This window comes from Pararge aegeria, chromosome 16 (assembly GCF_905163445.1).
Source record: "Pararge aegeria chromosome 16, ilParAegt1.1, whole genome shotgun sequence".
Lineage (NCBI taxonomy): Eukaryota > Metazoa > Arthropoda > Insecta > Lepidoptera > Nymphalidae > Pararge > Pararge aegeria.
The window spans coordinates 5,368,346-5,391,409 of NC_053195.1; the positions used below are offsets into that span (position 1 = coordinate 5,368,346).

General features: G+C 35.3%; 2 protein-coding genes across 2 annotated transcripts; one reads left to right on the plus strand and one right to left on the minus strand.

Moving 5' to 3' along the window:
* Positions 1 to 17,487: 17,487 nt before the first annotated feature.
* LOC120630753 (protein ANTAGONIST OF LIKE HETEROCHROMATIN PROTEIN 1-like) lies at positions 17,488 to 19,614 on the plus strand. The gene is made up of 2 exons (XM_039900056.1): positions 17,488 to 18,154; positions 18,696 to 19,614. The coding sequence occupies exons 1-2, from the start codon at positions 17,723 to 17,725 to the stop codon at positions 19,512 to 19,514; spliced, it is 1,251 nt and encodes a 416-aa protein (XP_039755990.1). The 5' UTR covers positions 17,488 to 17,722; the 3' UTR covers positions 19,515 to 19,614.
* On the minus strand, positions 18,153 to 20,311 carry LOC120630754. The gene is made up of 3 exons (XM_039900057.1): positions 20,046 to 20,311; positions 19,613 to 19,704; positions 18,153 to 18,671 (listed from the first exon to the last, which is right to left on the minus strand). The coding sequence occupies exons 1-3, from the start codon at positions 20,284 to 20,286 to the stop codon at positions 18,177 to 18,179; spliced, it is 828 nt and encodes a 275-aa protein (XP_039755991.1). The 5' UTR covers positions 20,287 to 20,311; the 3' UTR covers positions 18,153 to 18,176.
* Between the last annotated feature and the right edge of the window lie 2,753 nt (positions 20,312 to 23,064).

Below are 23,064 nucleotides of genomic sequence, written 5' to 3' on the forward strand. Positions count from 1 at the left end.
ATTATAAAGAAAGCTAAAATCAATTCTATAATTAAAATATAGACTAAGTTGTTGTGATTTAATTGATAAATTCTCTGTGAGTGCAGATACAAGTATGTTGTATTGTTATTCATACACTATTATGGACGTTACAAAAATAATAATTTTTATTTTGGCCGTAGAGATTCTTCTGTTAGTTGTTTCTTGTGTCAAAGATTCAAAACCATAATAAAAAGTTTAATACCTACCTAGAGTTTGCCATGTTATCACAAACATAAACTATTACTCTAATGACTATAACAATTGCACTACTATAAATAATAGACACTCAAGACTTTTCCTTCATTTATTAATTATTTTACATTAGAATTATCAGTCTTAAACTTCCCTAAAGATAGGAAAATGACCACTAGGGTCTTTTCATCCTTCGCCCTCAACTAAGCGAAATGTTTGTGCTTCTTTGTAAAACAATAGAATATTTGGTGGCTTTTAAACCTAAGGGGTATCTGTTTTGTCAGTTTTCAGCGACCAGATTGTCAACTTAAGGTTTTCAAAAGAAGTTTTACGCGATAATGCCTATTTTAAATATACTTTCGACTGAAGAGGTATAGCGAAAAATAACCATTTAGGAATTAAGATCAGCTTCACAAGATTTACGCCGCTATGATAGGTCTACTACTTAATGAAAACGCTGTGTCACTTAATCTATCCCAGAATTAATTACTGAGCTTAAAACAGATTATAGATAAATTACTTGAAGAGATTTTAAAATAAGAGCGAGAAGTTATACAACTATAAATTTTAAAGCGTTACAAACATATCTCGTAAACTATACAAATTGAAATGGCTCAAATAAAAATAAGTGTACCAAATTAGAACATCTAGATCTCTGGTACTATATTCGGTTAAAAATTCGAGTTTAAATTAGTGTTTGAGTATCTCTTGTATACTGGACTATATTTTGGATTACATATAATATCTACTCTATGAGTTCGTGTTTTTATATACACTGACTTAATATACCTATGGAGTGTTGACAACAGACGGGTGGTCGGTCAGAATAATAATTCTATGACCAAAGCAACAAGTTTGGAAGTTTGAAGACGACCGACCCCACATAATGTGTGATTAAGGCATAAATAAGAAGAATATGTTGTAGTCATACAATGATCTAAATAAAGATTTATTACGAGATGATAATTAAAAGATCGTGTACTAAAATTGGTAAATGACGCCCAACGACTGACCACTGGAGTTGTTATGCTATGATCCTTCACAATTATTACAGCTATAAATAACAAATTTCAATACCGGCATACGGCACACCCATGCATACAGAGTTATGGGTGATAAACGTCCCATCAGCAAAGATAATTATAAATGGAACGGACGCGACCTAAATACTGGTACACGTGAGACTATTTCCAGAACTGGGAGGTATGTCAGGTAGGTTTCGAAATAGCGCCTCCATTTTAACCCAGAGTACATTATTTTACTTTTAGGATCAGTTTATCTATAGATTTCTGTAGTTTTTGCATGACCGACCAAGCAGATGGACCACCTGATGTTAAATGGCAAAACATCATGTACCTATCATTAGAGTAACACACTTCGCAGGGCATGCAAGGAAAACGCTCTACAGAGTACCGCCCTGTGAAGATCAACCTGAGATGTATGTGCTAAGCCTCATGTGACTGTCATTAAACCAGCAACCAAGTCCTTTAGACCGAAACATAGTGATGCTGCTTGGCGGTAGAAATAAGTATAGCAATATTTCCTAAGACGTGTTATGTCAGAAAAAGCTCTACAAGGGACGGGGAGATGATATGAACATATTTTTTATCTTCTAAGGCTAAATATTAGCACACGACACGTAACAGAATCACGACTAGGACACGAGTATCGCAGTACCCATAAAATGTCTCCCGTATTTACCTTTAGTCTGACTATGAACTATGGCCATGTGCTGACGGCAGAACACAATTATTGTCACCAACCCTCGACTTCCCGCGGGAGTGTACGAGGTGACTACGGGAATATAACGGGTACCAGTGTTCTCTGTGTCGCTTCTACTATCAAGTGCGATCACCAACCCTCTGTCTTACGTGGTGATTACGGGCAAAGACTCCCGTTGGAAGAAGTCTTTTAGTCTGGCAGTGGATTGTTGTGGGCTAATTATGATGAAACTAGTAACTATGTAAGTTAGTGCCAATCTGTTGGATTGACAGCGTATGAAAATGCACTAACATTTAAACGCATCTAGTGAACTATCTGGCAAGCTTTAATAAGAATAGCTGGATAGATTGGCACAACGTGCAGCCTAAAGGTAAGGCCAGCTTTACAAAGCATTTTATAGTTAATAAATAATAAATAAATAAATAAATTTAGTAGTATGGAGTGTTTAGTATAGAACAGCATGGTTTCTTTGTATGAGCGAGCATATATTGAACCTGTCAGTGAAGTCCTGAGAATGTAGAACGAACTCCACCAGAGAGAATGGTATGACCATTGAACAACCAGAACATGCCACGTATATGGGCGTTTTGGATTATTTTAGGATTTTCAATTTTCCGACTTGAATTAAACAATATTAAATATTACTGACGGCCTTGTCCGCATTTGTTTCAGTTTCGGAAGTTTTCTAGGGAAACAAGAATTCAGGCATGCCTGAATTCTTGTTTCCCTAGAAGCATGCAGCATGCTATCAAAATGCGAAATTTCACCAAGATCGTTTTAGCTGTGAATCCGCGCACGCGTGACAAAGGCTATTCTTATCCGGATATCCTATGCCCATCTCTAGGATGCAAACTATATTTATATTATGCGCCGAATTTTATCAAGTGATTGATCCAAAAGAAATAATAAACAAACAGGCACACTTTTGCAGACTTATAACATCAGAATGAATTATTAGCATCGACTAAATAAGACATTTTGACATGTTATGTTGTTGACGCCATGTTACACTAGCCGCGAAACTTGAGTCTAAGATACTTAATTAATAAAGACGAAAAAATTGTTAATTAAATAAATCACTCGAGTAGTTTCTTCAACGTAGTCAAGTAAAAAATACACGTGGACGAAATATGAATATTTAAAGTATCTCCTTGTTGGACGTTTAACGCGGAGAACGTTTACAAAAGGAGTTCTAAAAGGTTTTTAAAACGGACATGCTTTTAGTTTGTCGGTGCAATATTGCCCGAAAGTGCAATAATGGCTAAAAAAGAAAGCACATAATTGGACACCCCAACAATAGCTGCAGATATACAGGAGAGCAGACGGGATGCAAATAACAAAAATCAATACGATGAACGGGCGAACGCAACGGTCCAGTATGAACAAAATTAACCATAGGCTAACTACTCACAGTTGTAACCCTACATAGCCATACTGCTAAAATTAAAATCGCTGCGAAATATTAATCCATACATTTCGATGCAATTAAATAGATAATTCTAATTATTTAATTTAAAGTGACATCAAAATGTTGTACGCACGTTCTAATTTTAGATATTTTAAGTAACAAGAAAGACGAACTTTAGAGAAATCCCCAATAAGATGCTACAAAAAAAAGAAGAATGTATCTACAAATGTACAAAATATCCTGGCACATAAATGAATTAAAAGAATAATAAGATAAAAAACTTCAGTGATCAGGTTTAAAATTGCAAAAATTTTGCAATGTTTTTTGGTGCCCTTTGTTAATATATTTTGTGATGTTGACGATGAAACCAAAGCTAATGAAAGGAACATCTTGAAATATCTCGGAAACTAAAAAACTTTTTAAATCAATGAGGATTTTGGATTCAATACAAAATAAACAAAAAATTTAAATTCAGTACTATACTGTACTGTCACAAGAGCAAAGGACAAAAGCTAATCGGTATAGTTCCGAACTTTTATCAATTTTGGCAACAGGAGGAACCAACAAGAACCAAGTCTGGTATTTCTAAATTGAACTGCAGATTTTAGCTTATGAATGAAATAAATACACCAATAAGACTATATATGTACAGTTTTTAGATTTTTGAATCTGCTGTTGTGACACAATAGCGAGATTAGAGAATAATTGCCCAATTGCAGGTTAAATTAAATTGGGTACCTGCGATTCCATAATGGCGACATGAGATGGCAAGGTCAACGTCGGCTATTTGTCATTATTCACCATTCTCAATTCAGTAAAACACGTGTGAAACTCAGACATATTAATGTGAAAACTATAGTTTTATAGTTTTTACATTATTTTTGTCTACTTATTTTAACATACATTCATACATGGAAAATTGCAAAAAAATCCGTGACTCCTTCGTGATTATGAAACGTCCTCGAGACGAATTGAGTAAATAAACTATAAAATACTTGCTCGAAATTGGTAGACGTCTTTTCTCAACTACTGAGGACTGAATCTCCATAGCTAGTTATTAAACCAGCCAACGTCCCTCAGCGGATGTCAGATGATCTATTGTCTATTACGAATATACGTCTGTGCGTCTGGGAATTCTGTCCGCGCAAACGTTGTTTCTCAAATACCTTGTAATTTGTAAATCATACCGCTTTTGGACGTATATATGCTCTTTGTTGCATTGTAATTTTCCGGCCATTGTCTTTAATAAAATGACAATCTCTGTTACGCCAGTTATTAAGTGTATTGCAAAAAAAGGGGTTAATTACGTACTCCGGAAGAATTTATTACGGATTATTACCTTCATTCTGTATGTTCGTACGTCATTTAGTTTCTCGAGTTTTTATTATGTCTTCATTGGTCTTAATAACTGGCTAAGTGCGAGACTCGCACACAAATCGAGAGGATATAGGATACGTTATATAATAGTTGTTTCGTTAAGTTATTATTAAATTTGATAAGCCTTACTCACCACGCCCCAATTAACTTTAATTTTAGGTAAACCTCAATATAAAAGTTACAGTAACAGGTATTCTTAAAAATGTAATAAGAGAAGCTTCGTTTGGATACTGAACCCTAATTTTTTAATAGAAGGTACGTATGTTTTATGCACAGTTTGTCCACTCGAATAGTACTTTGGAATATCTATAATGGAACTACAGAAAATTAAAATACTAAGTTTTTGTCATCTTAATCCTCAAATTTTCGACGCACCAACTTACACTGAGGGTGTACACTGCATAGTCGGTGCCGAATCTTTGAAGTAGTCAAAGCCCATGACGGATTGACATTCTAAGCGCGCTAACTTTTGCAGCGAACGAACTAAACGTAGCTCAAGTGGTTGAAAGAATGAGTCTACGAGAATCTTGACCCAGTGAGAAACGCCTCCGGTATAGCTCCATCGTATCAGATACTATAATATATAGGTCTTCTATGGCCATCGTAGCTTATTTAACTCTGCCTAGCATTAGCCGGTACTACTTATTAATAATATTAATATTACTTATTTTGATTCAAATTTAATTTAACTAAGAAAACAATACGAGCAAATGCAATATTTGAAGGAATCGTATGAAAACTAATTGCACTCGCATGTGAAGGAACGACGATATTTAGTGTAAAAATACGAATGTTCCTGTTAAAACACCCTTGAGAATTTCATGTATTTCTAGGACCGAAAGTAGCCTATGTTACTCTCCGTTCTTTTAGGTAACTTTTAGTTGCTTTCTTATAAAATATATAGTTATGACAAACTGTTATGACCGTTCTATCAGGTAGAGTTCGTTCAACATTCTATACACCAACGCATCTATAACATATAGATGCGTAGGCGTTTGTTCGATTCCCACAACTGGAAAATGCTTGTGTGATGAACATGAATGTTTTTCAGTGTTGGGTGTTTATCTGTATATTATAAGTATTTCTGTATATTATTCATTATATTCTTCAGTCATAATTGCACCCAAATCACAAGCTACGCTTACTTTGGGACTGGATGACGATGTTTGTATTATCATAGAATATTTATTTATTTATTTTTAATATATATATATGTATATATATATATATATAAATTACGATTGAATATATATATATATATATATATATTATATATATATATATATAAATTACGATTGAATATATATATATATATATATATATTATATATATATATATATTCAATCGTAATTTGCCGAACCCAATACGCAAATCGAAGGAGCAGAAATATATTTTTAAGTTTTTAATACACGTTTAATTTTATCTAGAATGTTATTCCTTATCTGTAGCCAATGTTATCTTGTAAGTAATCTTCAACCTTCCAATTAATTCAAAATGTGAAAATTGTAACTACGCACTATTCAACTCTCTTTCATCTATTCGTCATCTATTTTATCTCTATCCGGAGATGATTATACACCGTACTAATACACACAAAACAAAACCAAAAGACAACGCATAATAACAACAAATGCAAGATTACACATTACAACTCTAGCCTCTGGTTATTTACACAGGCACAGGTAAATACTAGATATAAAAATGCCTGTGCATAACAACAAACAGCTGTCTAGACTGTGACACTACAGACACGAGCAACTTAGTTTGTCGAAACAAAGACAATCTTAGAAACTAGCAGCCTCATTAACGCTACACTACTGTTTTCTCTGGGTGTTTTAATGTTGCTTTTTTTGCGTTTAGCATAGTTGACCACGTCAAACAGGCCTAGTTAGTTAGTTTAAAGAACGACCCTCAGTAAATGTGACATTTAATTGCACATTTCCTCAGAAGTTTGATTATGTTAACGCGTACATTTAAGCATCTTAGGAAGTACCGTGTCGACCATTAACAGAAAAATCATGTATTGAATCCGAAAATCTGCTTATTCAACGCATTTTTTTTCGTTAATGCACTTATAATAAACTTCCTTCGTTTTTTCTGATAACTTTCCCATACAAACTTTCATTCGCCATTTTTACACCATTTACTTCTACATTTTACTTGGCACCGACCTAAAAACTTTGTAGAAACTATTTATTTCTTGGTTTTTAGTTGTAGAACCAAGCCGATTCTTTCGCGTTTTAGTGGGTAGGTTCGCAATCACATCTAATATATTAAATAATCGAAACGCAACTAGTGTAATACTTATTATTGTGTAATTCCGGTAGCCATCCGTGGTGCGTGGTCTTCATAATCAGTGTTACTTGACCAAATGGTGTTTTTCGATAGCAAATGCTCAAGTTACTTGAAAAAATCCCCATATCGCTTAGGTGTCGCTGTAATATTTGAAAAGTTCCCTCAATTTCTCCAGGATCCCTTCAACAGATCTTGACCTGATGAAAATGGGACAACATGGAAAATATATAGACTCAAACCAAAAAATTTTTTTAAATGACACAAATGTTCCCAAAAAATGACAGAGTTCTGATCTAACAAACCTAAAATAGAAAAAATAATAAAAAAATACAACCGAATTGAGAACCTCCTCATTTATTGTAAGTCGGTCATAAATCACGTATGTTTGACACAACGAAAGCTCTCTCTTGGTAACTAAGAAACGCTATTTATATTATTCATTGGGATTCAAATAAATAAGAAATCATAAAGACAAAGAAATTATAGGAATAAGGTTATAGTTAAAGGTAATTTTAGGATCAGGAACTTTTGACTCCTTAATTGCGGAGCGGTTTACTCACCCCCCGCTAGAACTTTGCTCCAATTTGTGGAGCTTGTTACTATTTTCACGAAATTCACGGGAAAGGTTTTTGGACCAACAAATCGATTGGGAACGTCATTCATGGAAAATTCGCTATCTCCGCTCCATCCGACGTTCCATTTAAATTTAAGTACCTGGTAAATAAAACTTTCATTATTTACGGGTAAAAATCGTTTTTATTTTAAATTAGGTCAAACTTGATTGAATCAAACCCGTCCTTCACTTTTTAATGTTATTTAAAAAATTTAATTTGAAAAGTATTCGAAATATAAATTTTGTGTTTTGCGTTTCTTCGAATTATATTTTGTGTTTGTTCGAATTATAAATTGTTATGCCTGTGTTTAGAATTTTACAATAATTTGTATTCGGAATATAGGTACCTAATTTACGTGTCGATTTGAAACAATACAATGATTAGTTTCGTCGTAAGACATAAGTCTTACGACGAAATTATACTACTCGTTGGTGTTAGCATGTTACCCTGCAGATCACGGGGTAATGGGTTCGATTCCCGGATTTATTTTCTTCCACCACATGTTAGTCCTTGACTTCAATCTCACCAGGTGGTAAGTGATTATGTAGCCTAAGATTGTAGCGCGGTAACCTGTTAGGGAGTATGATAGTCATACAACCCAAATCGCCAACTCGCTTAGCGGCACGTCTTTTTCGATAGTGAGGTGACTAACCACGGCCAAAACCTCCACTAGACCAGACCGGAGTAGATTCAGAAATTATAAATTCCAAAATTACCCCTGCCGGCAATCAAACCGGAGATCTACAACTTAAATTCACAACGCTCACCGTTGCGCTAGGGAGGCACCAGGTCGAAGCTAGGCTTTGTTTATTCCCTGTGCTTTTGACAGCATTCATTACATTACATTACATCTGCAGGGCTAGCATGGGCAGGAGATAAAATCATATTATTATTACACGTATATTATTTGGATATTATTTCGACTTGTGCGCCAGTGCTCTGAGATTTGATAAAGCTGTGGGAGAAGATTATTTTTTATCCTTTCCTGGGGGATATAATTGTCCTGCCCATGCAAGCCGTGCTGGGAATTATTCCCCCCTCTTTAGAGCACGAGAGACCTTCATCATCATATCCATCATTAATCACTCACAACTCATAGGTATCTAACGAGTAAAAAAGGCTTAGGTATATACTCTCAAATATATCTATAGAGAAGAAAGCGCTCCTGGAAAGAAACGCCATTTGTTTGTATCTGACATTTCATTTCGGGTCATTCAAGATAATGCGGAGCTAAAAAGGCTTTTATTTTGAACAAAAAATCCATTTCTGCTATAAAAAATGTTTGTTACACATTTTACCGATAAAATTTTTACATAATTACGTCCCTCCACTTATGTTATGAATCTTTTATTAATAAAAACAAAATTTAAGAAACAACATAAAATATAACTTTTTGACGACAGCATAGTAAAAAAGTTCTTATCCAACCGACCGATGATGTGTGGTGGTTTCGATTCGCACAGCTTGAAAATGTGAGTGGGATGGACACGAGAAGTGTTCAGTGTCTGGGTGTTTATCTGTATATTATAAATATTTATGTCATCGATCACTTAGTGATTTTTATGTATTATTCATAAAAATATTCGTGAGTCCATCTTAGTAGCCATAACGCTTACTTTGGGGCTAGGTGGCGATGTGTGTATTGTCGTAGTAGATTTATTTATTTTTAAGTATTTATTTAACCTAGTGTCTTTAGCTCTTGAGAACGCTAATGTATATGTCTGTGTATGTGCATGCAGTATGGTGTACATCAGAAGAAGCTATAAAAGTGAGGAAACTTAACATGCGATTCTGAAAAAAAAACTTCCTTGAGCAGCCAAGGCGGGTTGCTAGTATAGAAATACCTAAATAACCTGGCTATTGAAAAAAATGTGGCAACTGGCAACACAAAAGTAAAAACTGGGTTAATATCTCAAGTGGATACTGAAGCTGTGAACTTATTGACCCAGAACGTGAAGGGAATTTTTAGATTACCTACCGATTATTGACACATTTATTTTTATTAGTACCTTAGGTACTTTACCTTTATGGCACAAGGCGAATCTTTACAGTTGCGATCTCTAAACTAAATTAATAAAAGGAAATTCCTAGTTGTATTTTAGACTTTAACATTAAATAATTGAAGAGCATATACTCATGTCAGTAAACTATCATTTTATTTTTTAATTATTGTGATTATTTTTTGGTATGTTTTAAATTTTGATATTTAATTATAATTTTTCTTACTTTAAAACATACATTTAAGAATCTGTCTAAGGCTATTCGCAAATGAGCAAATCAGTCCGCTATACGTATTCAACACGGTGTCACATTTACTAAATGGTTCGGACTAATTGGAATTTGCATAGAATTAATGAAAATGAAAATGCATTTTCATCTCTCATCTGTATGTTAATGCGGAGCCCAGAACCTCACTGTATTGGCGGTATCAAAATTTAACATTCTGGTTTTATTAGGTACATCATGGTGTAATTTTATCCATCAATATAATATAATAATCATATGCTTTTCTCTATATCTTGAAGACAATTTCCAAAGTATTGGGCCTGTATTTTACAATTCTAATCACTGGTTCCCGAGATTTTGTCCAATAAGGTTCGCTCGTTTTAGAGAGGATAGCCTCATCAGATCCTTACTTGGTAACACTTTGAGAGGGGGAAGTCGGTTATCAATTTACGTATCGATGAACATAGATAAAAATAAGAGACAGATAAATGGAGTGAAGGATATATAGACCGATAGTAGAATTTACATTTAAAAATAAACAGTCGAACTTAGAAACAACTTAGTAAGGGGGTTAGAATCTTTTACTTTGTGTATTATTTAACTTCAAAGTAAAATTGATTTTTACTAATTTTAAAGTCTCCATAGAACACATAATTACCTGCTTGACTTACCAGAATCGTATACAGAATTCGCAAATTTAATATTTTTTTTCATACTAAGTAATGTAAGACTTCAATGATTGTAGTACCACGGAAACATAATTTTTAGGTCAAAAAGTATGAAGTAGTAACATCCAGAATGCAGTAAAACCGAGAGTAGGCCATTAGAGCCACTTGTCTAACTCTACGAACCCTCAAAAACGAATTCAAAGACACATGAAAATTGAAATTCACGAGCAACCCTTTCGAATTCACTGATTTTAAAAGGCTCTCAAATGTAGAATGACGTCAAAACTTCAAGTGCGCCCCACTTTACGCCTGCAATATTCACAGGCATAAATAACAAGTTTCTGGTTTCACTAGTTTTTGAACGAGTTAAGCCTCTATTTCTTTTTGGGAAAAATACTGCCGAAAAACTGGAATAAATAATAAAGACGCAGGCTGGTCATAGAACTGATCTAGTTCTTCACTTATCTTTCTGTTAATTTCCTTTTGGTATTTAAATGGTAAATTATTATTTGTTTTTTCGCTAAAGCTTTTATACGGAGTTCCAAAATGCACGTTCCTGGGTTTTTCCCCCTGGAATAGGACAGCACTATTTTTAGACTTAACTATCAGTTTAGTTTAGTATAACTACTATTTAATATTTTCGTTAGATTTCACCAATTAATCCATTTATCAGCACTGAGCCAGCGTGGTGGATTACGGCCTATACCGTTTTCATTGTGAGAGGAGAACCTTGCCCTGTAGCGGGCCAGTAATGGGTTGGTGGAAATGATGGTGATGATGATCGTTGCGTACCTAAATAGCCTCTATAAAATCCAGAAAAGCTTCAGAAGGAAATATTTCTTTTGATAAGTAATTTTGTCGATACCTATTGGACTTTGTGCCTTACTCTACCTCATTATTCCCACATTCATCATCACCATCATATCAACGTAGTTAATTATCGCAACGAACGACTATACACGATAAATGAACACCTGAAATAAAATAATTCTATTATATTACTTAAAAAATTAAACTTTTCTCGCAAGACCAATTTTCAAAGCGTTCACAATTAGCCTCGACTTGACAAAGGCAAAGATATCGATGCAGTTAAAGCCTCGGCTAAAGATCTGAGGCTAAAAGTGAAATCATACAATAAGCCATGATTATGGAAAACATATGTCCTGGTAGATAAGAGGAAAGGAAGCCTGTCGTGTCTATAGTAACCTACTGCTTACATGTACCGCCTACGCACTGTGCGTGGGTCGACCTTCTCTACAGCTTCGTTGTTATCTGAGTTTGAAGAACGTTACCATAATAATTGACGGCTGACTGGCGCAGTGGGCAGCCTGAGTCAAAGGCCGTGGGTTCGATTCCCACAATTGGAAAATGTTTGTGTGATGAGCAGGAATGTTTTTCAGTGTCTGGGTGTTTATATGTATTTTATCAGTATTTATGTATATAGTTCCTAAAAAAATATTCATTAGTCATCATAGCACCCATAACACAAGCTACGCTTACTTTGGGACTAGATGGCGGTGTGTATTATCGTAGTATATTTATTTATTTAATTAATTATGTGAGTCATATTTTATATAGATAAAGGATGGAACTGTCTCCTTGGCCGGTTGGTTTGGCACAGTCTAGGTAATTTTTTTTCCGTTATTATAGGGTTCTTATATAGTAGTAATAATTGACGCACCATGTAGATGTGTGATAAAACTAAAAACTATTCCATTTTTTGGTTGATACAGACTTAGACAAAGTTTATTTATTTATTTATTTTTAGGAGTGTTGTCACAAAAAGATAAATAAACTATATTAAAGTATTTTTTCACTAAACGATTTTTCGTAAAGACTTTTCAATTAAAAATTCAATTTATCTTTGGCATTCGGAATGTTTTATGTATCGCTTACTGAAATTTCTTTGATAGAGACTTGTTCAAGTAGAAAGAGTATGCAAGCAGAAAAATGCATAGTTATGCAATGCGTTCTGAAAATGCTTCCCATTGCAGATTTGAAGAGATTCATGTTACCGGAGTTTATTTACTTACTGACCGTTCAATTCTTTTGATAGGTATATAGTTTGTAAATTAATGATTTTATTATTATAATATACGAAGACGAAGTTCGGGAATGACGAAAAAAAGTAAACTGTAGGTAGGTATTTTTACTTCTAACCAGTACTAGTGCGGAACAAATAAAATTCGGTTTTATTATTTTTCCAAATCCCATTATAAATTCGTACAGTTTTAATAACATAACATGCATTTTTTAATAAAGCTGGAAAATTGTTTTATATCCAGAAAAGGATTCTGTCCCATTTTGTTATCGGTAACGATTTTCGTTTACTGCCTGAGCTTAGGACTCGTTCCTACCTCATACATAATTGATAGTCTATGACCACACATGAAAATGCTCATTATCCCTGGTCAGCATTCTATTTTCAAAAGCTTTCATTTAAGTTGCTTTAACAACAACAAACAGTTAACAAACAAACACACATTTGCATTTATAATATTAGTATGGATTACGATATATATATTTTGGCACCTAAGTGGTGGCAATACTGAAAAGCCGAAGGCAGTATGTCACGAAGAAGCATGGTAACCTGGACAGCTTCTAGAATAGCAGGCAGAAGATTTTCACTGTCGGACTCTACAATGCCAGCAAACAAAAACGCGTTTTCCGCGTAGTGGTTTTCAACATCATCAATCTGAATATCCAAGTTGAGTGTGAGGGACTTTCAAAGCTCAAGAATGCTCCAGACTGAGGATCTGAATACTTGGTAGTCATTTGCTAGTTTCTCTATGCTAGGTTCACCAACCTCAGATGCTCTTCTCCATGAATCCTCCATGCGCTTGTTTAAATAAAAAGATATGCTGCGATGTAGTTCCAGAATATCTTCAATCTTGGACATTATGAATACCATTGTAAATGTGTTAATATGTTGAGTGAACGGAGGTTTATGTACTAGCTGTATTACTTTGCACACATATATATATATATATATATATATATATACGAGTATATGTGCAAAGTAGATTTATTACTGCATTAATACTAAAACTGATATTGTTTGAGTGAAACCACACTTTTATTGTAAGTAGACATATTAAGTAGTTTAATTGGAACGACAAAAAAAAGCATGTGCACTTTTTGACGCCTACCCACTCAATAAAAACAAAAATTACGTTTCGTACAAACAGTTTAAACAGTTTACAAAACTTCTTGATATATCGTGCAATTTTAAAAGTACAAACGCGTGTGGTATAAGTAGCACAAGCGACCGGCATTTTGACTTTTTCTCGATTTTGCTGTCGCTAATCGATAAAAGATAGTATTAATAAAACAATCGCATGTAAGTCGGTATATTTAGGTAAGTTTTTAGTTGCGGTAAGTATGTACCTATATTATTTTTGTTCGAAAAACACGTCTTCATTGTTGTTGGTATTTTTATTTTATTCCACTACAAGTTAGCCCTTGACTGTAATCTCAACTTATGGTAAGAGATGATGCAGTCTAAGATAGTAGCGGGCTAACGTTTTTGGGGTATGACAGTTATAAGTCTTGGCCCTAATTGGTTTCGTAAATCGTACCGGAACGCTTAGTAGGGTGGTAACTAGCCACGGGCTTAAAAGACCCTCTCACCATACCAAAACATAATTTGGATTTTTCGACAAAGTAAAAATGGTGCAGCCAATTCTCATATTTAAACATTTAACTTATTTCAGCATAGCAATAAGTCTTTAAATAACATTTGACGTGGCTTACTTCCGTCCCGATTCTGCTGTTCCGCTTTTAAACCGGTAACGATTTTCGTTTACGGCCTCAGCTTGCTATTGGGCCTCACTAACTGCATGATAGATGAGGTCTATAATAAAACCATTCAGTATCTCGGCCGTTGCTCTATTATGGTATTTTTGGAGCTTTTAGTCTGTTACTATGTGAATGGGGGAATGGAGATTCGACGGTCTATTATAGGCGATTCGCAATTGTTATTGGCTAAATTAAAGAGAACTTTCATCTTATATTGTAGCTAGTTAGTACTAAAAAGAGCAACTGCTGATTTTCTGTCATCTTCTACGTAGAAGCTGCATTCCGAACCAAATGGAAGTCACAACAAACAGGCAGACATTACTATTCAGAAGACTGTGTAGTGTTTTTGAATATATATTATCATCATCATGTCAACCCACTACCGGGCCCCAACAGGGCACGGGTCTCCTCCCACAATGAGGAGGGTTTAAGCCGTGGTCCCACACGCTGGCCCATTGCAGATTGGTGAACTCCACGCTCCTTCGAGCACATTATGGAGAACTCTCAGGCAAGCAGGATTCCTCCCGAAGTTTTGCTTCACCTTCAACAGTGTTTTTCAAGTGGTATTTTAATTTCTTAAAATGTATGTGTGAATATACTCGTATAATACACTAACCGTTGCCCGACAGTTCGTCCGCGTTTGATTTTGATTTTTTTTTTTTTATTACAGTTTATTTGAGAGACGTGTGTTAAATTTAGGTTCTACTAATAATTTTAAGTTGCGATTTCTTGTAAAACAAAAGAATGATGTATCAAGTTTATTAAACGAAAAAGATACAATATTTGACACTTCTGTTTAAGTGAAAAATAAGGCTTCCTTGAACATTGTGTCAATAAAATACCTATGTAGGTTTCAAGGCCTTTCATGAGAGACTCTATCGATAAATAATGACGGAAAGGATACCAAAACCGGAAACCTTTAGTAAATCAGGTGCATTCAGCGATAACTCCAGCTAGCGCCGCAATAAATGTCAAATCATTTTCCTTAAATATACCGAGAATGAAGCAGATTTGCCGTGCGTTTATCAATTTTTTGCGATACACATAGATTATGCATGAGAAAAAAACGTGCATAATTTTATACCTACTAATTTCAGTCGGTTAGAGTACCTAATAACGAATTTAGAGGCGACGCGCAGCGTCCACAAAGCAAACTGTTAGATGCGCCTAACGCGAATTTTAATCAAATTAACATCAGGCAACGCTGAATCATTCAGCTTTAATTAGAACCGTAATCGTGGTATGTTTGGACACCTCTCGGTGTAACCGAATGCGTGCTGTTCCAAGAAACGCATCGTTGTAGAAGACCGATGCGTGAATCAATGGCTTTCACCATCCAATGTTTTGAGATCTCTTGCTGAAAGTAAAACAACGAACGCTTGATGTTTGTTTCCTCTTCATCATCAACCCATTTCCGACCCACTACAGTACACAGGTCTCCTCCCAGAATGAAAAGGATTATTTACCTACAGTTCATGTACTCTGTAGCTATACATTTTCATAGTTTCTTTATCTAAATCTTATGGTTTATCTGCGTACGTTCATCAATATCAATCTATCACCGACCCATTACATGGCACGGGTCTCCTTCCAGCACCACGCTGGCCAAGTACGGATTGGTAGAGTTCCCACACCTTCGAGAACATAATGGAGAATTCGCGGGCATTCAGGTTCCTCACGAGACTTCCCTTCACCGTTAAAGTAAGTGACATTAACGCACATTGTGGTAGTAGAGCTTTTTAGTAGTAGTATTAGAGGTTTTTTGACAGACTCGTCGAAGGTAGTACTAGGTTGTGTTCCGGTTTGAAGGGTGCGGTTGCCGTTGTGATAACAGGCACATGAGGCTAAACACCTACACCTCAGCTTGGAGGATAGAATGCAGTACGTTGCTCTGTTTACAGTCGATGGTTTTTCAGATGGGCCATCTGCTTGGTCAATTATTACTCCAAAAAAACATACCTTAAAAAAGTTAGTGATGCACCCACTTAACTAGCCAAAATAGAGGATATTCTAGATTAGAAGTTCACTACTGCTTCCTGTCGCTTTGGTCCAAGTATGATCACCAACGTGTGATAGTGAACTTTGATGAGAGGTTAGTTGCGGAACATTAGAATAAATAAATATACTACGACAATACACGCATCGCCACCTAGCCCCAAAGTAAGCGTAACTTGTGTTATGGGTACTAAGATGACTGATATTTTTATGAATTATATATACATAAATACATAGAAAATACATATAAACACCCAGACACTGAAAAACACTTAATGCTCATCACACAAACATTTTCCAGTTGTGGGAATCGAACCCACGGCCTTGGACTCAGAAAGCAGGGTCGCTGCCCACTGCGCCAGTCGGCCGTCATCAGAATAGGTTGAGGATGATGATGATGATACTTCATTGATGTTACTTCATACAGATTTTTAGGTACACGTAAACAATTGAGTTGAAAATTTTCTCACACATTTAGTTTGTATAACTATGCATGGTAGCTAAGTGACATCATTCTATATCCAACATGGCGGACTCACAAAAATTCGGACTAATTAATTACTCTTTGTCCAACCCATGCTATGTATATGAAATGTAAGGATAGGGATCAATATAAAAATAGTATTGACCTGTCTAGTAGTTTATATAGGTGTTATATTATTTTTATTTTATGAATATCTTTGTGTAAGTACACTGACTTTAAAGTAAATCACTTGTAACTATTGTTTTAAAGTTAGAAATAAAACAAGTGTCCAATTAAATAAGAACAAACATTTAGGCAAAAAGATATATTTTATTTATACATCAATATTTTTTTAAATTTTTAACACATGCTTAACACCAAAGGTTTTGTAAGGTTTGTTAGGATAAGGCAAAATACAAATTTGCACAATAGATTTTTGGGCAATTACCTTGATATTGGTAATGGTTGAAGATGCTCTTACTTTTTAATCCCGTCCAATTGCTTTAACCATGTCAAGGAATCAATTTCCATTGATTCAATATGTTACTTACTGATTTCCATCAGATTATATTGTAAATTGTAATCAAGACTACTCAATGCCTATTAATATCCCTCAGCTAGTCAAAGGACTCGTCTTTACCTTTAGTGTAAGATTTGTAAGCTCCTAATCGAAGATTGGTTTCGACTATCGATACTCTGTTACGTTAGGGTGCTCCCTCACCGGGAGCATTCACGTGTACTGTAACATTATAGATTCGTCTTTGAGCATTACATTACAATTCTACCTCCCTGACGCTCCCTCACCGGGAGCATTCACGTGTACTGTAACATTATAGATTCGTCTTTGAGCATTACATTACAATTCTACCTCCCTGACTGACGAGTATTTGCGTGTAATGTAATATTGATTCGACTTTGAGCATTTTCAGCATTTCATAGCAAGATGTCAGACGAAGCGGTCGTTGTGCTGAGTGCGGCAATATTAATTCGACATTGTTATTTACGTAAAAAAAAAACACAGAAGAAACGATATTGGTGTCATGAATTATATCAAAACCGGCAAAATACAGGCGGTTTGGATATTTTAGAAAGAATCAACCGACCCATAAGTAAACTTAAAATGTTTTTAAGAATCTCTTCTTCGGATTTTGAACACTTAATAAATCTCATTGGACCATATGTTAAAAAAGAAGATACTAATTATAGACAAGCAATAACAGTGCAAGAAAGATTAGCTGTTACGTTACGATTTTACGCATCTGGTGATTCTTATTCAAGCTTGCAGGTTACTTTTAGAATGTCCAATCAGATTATAAGTTGTATTATCAAAGAAGTGAGTGAAGCTATAATTGGATGTTTAAAAGAAAATATACTGGTGAGTTTATTAATCTAGTTTATTAATCAATCAGATCTCCAAATTCACGCATAAACCCCTCACTTTCTTGGCTATTAATACTGGCTTCAGGCGAAGAAAGTTGGGCGTCTGCAGTGGATGGAACTGCTGCTGGTGAGGGTGTACTTTGGAGGCCTGATGGTCCAGCATGGTTTGATTCATTACGCGAAAGTTGAGAATCAGGAGTCCAATATCCATGTTGCTGGTACATGTACTCATATTCACCGCGATCGGCACTAAACAAGATATTGGAAATGTGGTGCTGTACACAGGCCCTAGTATTTTGAGAGTACGTCTTGAGTTTTTCAGTAATAAATTTCCCAAAAGTAGTGCATTCATCCGATTTAGCAGAAGTAAAGTCTTGCAAAATTTGGAAAGTCGAGTGCATTATTTCATCACTTCCATCCACCTTCGCTTTTTTCCGTTGTGGTGCATCAGGATTTTCAGGTGGCTTGTTGCGAGTCTCCTGCAAGTCTTGTGTCCCAGGTTCACAAGGAATCTAAAACAAGGTTTTTTTTTTCAGTTACCTAGCATACCAGATGGTTGGCTAAATTTGGCTGAAAACTTCAATAACCAGTGGAATTTCCCTCATTGTGTCGGCGCTATAGATGGCAAACATGTAGTCCTGCAAGCCCCATACAGAAGTGGAAGCGATTACTATAATTTTAAAGGTTTTTTTAGTATAGTTCTATTTGCGGCTGTGGATTCAAATTACAATATAATATATATAAACTGTGGCTGTCAAGGGAGAATCTCTGATGGAGGAGTATTTAATAATTGTAATTTGTATACTAAAATGCAGAATAAATCTTTGAATCTACCACAGCCAAGAGCATTGCCGATGCGGAACAAAGAAATTCCTTATTATTTTATTGGGGATGAAGCTTTCGCATTATCAGAAAATATAATGAAAGTGTATTCAGGACATCATCGTAAAGGAACAAAGGAGAGAATTTATAATTACAGACTTTGTAGAGCACGGAGAGTAGTCGAAAATGTGTTTGGCATTATGTCAGCAGTTTTCCGAGTGTTGCGGAAACCCATGTTATTGCAACCAGAAAATGCTACTTTAGTAGTTAATGCCATAGCACACCTACATAACTTCTTACGAAGAAATCGGCGAAGTAGGGATTTGTACACACCTCCGGGATCTTTTGACAGGGACAATTTAGGAGTAATCACACCAGGATCTTGGAGGGCTGATACCGAAGAAAATGCTGGTTTAATGGATTTGGATGAACAACAAGAAGCAGCACAAATAGTTCCTCAAGAGATACGTGAAGAAATTAGTAATTATTGTTCGCAAGAAGGAGCAGTACCATGGCAAAACGAATATGCTTAATGTTTATTAATGTCCTGCTTTATTTAGCCTTGATAGGTTAAAAAATATTTAAAACCTGTGTAAACAGATATTAAATGTAATATACATAATATACTAACTGAATCTGTTGTCTTCCGTGGTTCATATCTGTCCAGTATAAATGATAAAGCTGCATATGCGAACCAGGTACTAGTATATACTTCTTCTGCACCTGAAATATAGATTATGTAATATGTACTGAATTGAATAAATTAATAAATAAATAAATAAATAAATAAATGGTGAAGGCACCTATAGTCCACTTGTTTAGGTATGCGGATGCCCAGTTTTGAAGTGTAATCAACATTGATCAAGATCATTTCTAATCAAGTTTACATTTTTTCTAAACAAATGGCCTATAGTGAAGGTATCATCAACAAACAAAACATGCCCTAGGTACACACGAGTCGTGTGGAATGTGACCTCTCCGCCACTCACACTCACCCCTTGCTTGTCACAGTTATTGTCATGACTAAAGTAGATGTAGGTACATAAATAAAATATGTTACCCACCTTTTCCGGTTCCTGAAGCACTTTTTTTCATTTTGCTCTTTTCTCTTCTAAGAGATGCTAACAGGCTTGTGATTTTCTTTTGACATTCTTCTACGGTTATTCCAAATTGATCCGATAATTTCACCCAACCGTCTTGTTTTATTATTTTATTAAAGTGTTGAGGATGCTTAGGGTCCCATAATTCCCTGATTTCCCTATATTTTTCTATGAATAATAGAGTCTTCTCTTTGTCCCAAGCCATTACTTAAATTTACAACTGTCCGTGACGCCAAAAAAATCTCCGAAGCGTCAGAAACACTTTATGACAACGTGCGTTCACTTCACTGTCACGTAGGCTACTGAGCGGGCGGGCGGGGGGCTAGGGGCAGTGAAGCCCCCCGCCCGCCCGCTGAAGCTGTGAAGCGCATTGATGTTACAAGTTGTATCAAGATATTACACATTGTATCAATACAAGGTGCGCATTGTAATGCTCGGTTCTCCGCCTTCACTGATGTATGCCCGTTTTGTATCATTACAAGGTGCGCATTGTAATGCTCGGTTCTCCTCCTTCACTGATGTAATGCTCAAATCTGTAACGTTACATAACACGCGAATGCTCCCGGTGAGGGAGCACCCTTAAAGTAATTTGGAGGTTATATTTCTCGAATTAAAGCTCTAATTCGGCCTCACTTCTAAAACAAGCGCTCTTGACATAATATAAAGCAGAATTACAGAATTAGGAACTCTAAATGTAGTACTGTATGGCAAATTTTGCTTTGACTTTACAGTATCTCGATACTCGGAATCGACTCACGATTACTTGCATGAATTCTTATACTAAGCGTACAGGATACACATCTTAGGTTTCACCTACGTGTGTATTTCAGTACTTTTGTTTTATTGTTGGTATAAGATGATGAAGTCTAGGTCACCATCATGGTCGCAGACAGTGGCTCGCGAAAGTAAAGTAAAATTGAAATTCCTCGTCGTATAGGAATTATACGATTTTTTTGGGTACGAAGAGCTTTTGCGCATATAGATGCATGTAGCTTGTCGAAGGTAGCCTGTTAGGTGTATGGCAGTTATACTAAACCCATACCCCTACTAAATTTTTACGCAGCATCGTACCGGAACGCTTAATAACTTAGCGGCACGTCTTGTCGGTAGTCAGAAGCCTACCACAAATCAAAAAACTAATACACTGATGTCATTTTGATAACAAAGGAATACATCCAGTAGTTGATTTGTTACATCATAATTCATACATTATCGATCACTTTATGGGTACGCTGTTAATATTTTAAAGATATGATGCATTTTATGATGCTGATAGACAATATAGATAAACGTGTAATTGATAAAAATTTACAAGCAAACAATTCGATTTAGAAGTACTTACATTTACCTAATCCTACCAAAGCCGGTTAATCCTAAAGAAGATTAGGTAGCTTAATCGATCAGAAAGTTATTAAACATTTGAAGTAATTTGTATTTTACTATGCTCTTAGTAATTTGAATAATATGTTTCCAAACTATGCGTATTTATTTATCACATTAAATGGCAGATGTTTACAATGAGGAAATAAAAGTGGTTATCTTAGTACCCATGGTTTATTATTTAAATAAATCAGTAAATACTATACTTACTGTAGATCTTTTAAATAAACCAGTATACCTACTATCCAATTATAATATTTTTGGTGATCTATCAACTCAGCATTCTCTTAGTTCAATTATAATGTGACAACATTCGGGGGCTTCTGGAACAAATCGCTTTAGAGGTAAGTAAATTGCCTTTTTTTAACCCCCTGTTTTTTTTATAAGTATTCCTATTTTGTTTTGGTACTAAATAAATAAATAAATTTATTGAAAAATCTATCTAATAATAATATAAAGGACACAACTACATTTAATCCTATTCATTTAATAAACTAAGGTCTTTCGAGTGCGTTGCGTTAGCGGCAGTAGAACAGAATTATACCTATGACTTATAATGTTTTTTTTTTTTTTGGTATTGTTAAGAATTAGTACCCAGTCTAGTTTTATTTTTATCGTTAATAAAACGCAAAGTACGCTACTGTGTGAAAAAAGTTACAAAGAGGAGGTCGGTTCATTGGAAAATTGACCACCATCCATTTGAATAGTCAAAGGTATTTATCCTCCCAGCTACTCTTTTTATCCCCAAGAAATAAATAGGTTCCTCAGTATACTCCACCCCCTAAAAGGCATATCATTTTCGAACAGTACAGTCTTTGCGAAGATGGTATGCATATATCACTAGTTTATCTAGCAAGTAGATAGTTAAGATCCGCTTTTTTATTATAAATGTATACTTAACCATAGAGTTCACGCTACTGAGTGCCTTCTACTAGTAGAATAATGACCTACTTATCGGAGCGTGTTGTTAGCAGCATAAATTTAACATTGCTCTGAAATGTGTAAATAAAAATGTTCGAGGGATATGCTTTCTTGCCCCACTTTTGCCGGTTCGTCGGCCATTTTCGCGTTTATTTCATGAACGGATTCCTCGACGATATCACAGGTGAAGTTGGCTTGGAGCGCCGGTTTCCGATTCCAGGATATATATTTATAGGAAAAGTGATTTTCTATTCCTGCATTCGGTGCAGTGGGAAATATTTCTGCATTTTATACGAATAAATCATACAAGACACGTTCATTGAATTCCGTAACAATAGCAGCATTATTTAGATATTTACAGTTTTATAGTGGAAACCATGTTATGGAACATACCTATATTCTATGGAACTCTACTATTCTAGTCGCATTTGAAAAATCTTTTTTGCATGTTGGTTTTTACTGTACCTACCTTTGTATTACCATACAATGTACGTTGTGCTCTCAAGTCTCGTCGTGCAGATTATCATGGACAGTGGATAGTTAAACAACAGGAGACCAGCTAGCACGTTGAGAGCGAATTTTCATGAACTTGTTATATAAAAATAATCATCATCGTTAAGAACATCAAGAACCTATAACAGTCTATTGCTACACTAAAGACCTCTCCCAACGAGAAGGTTTG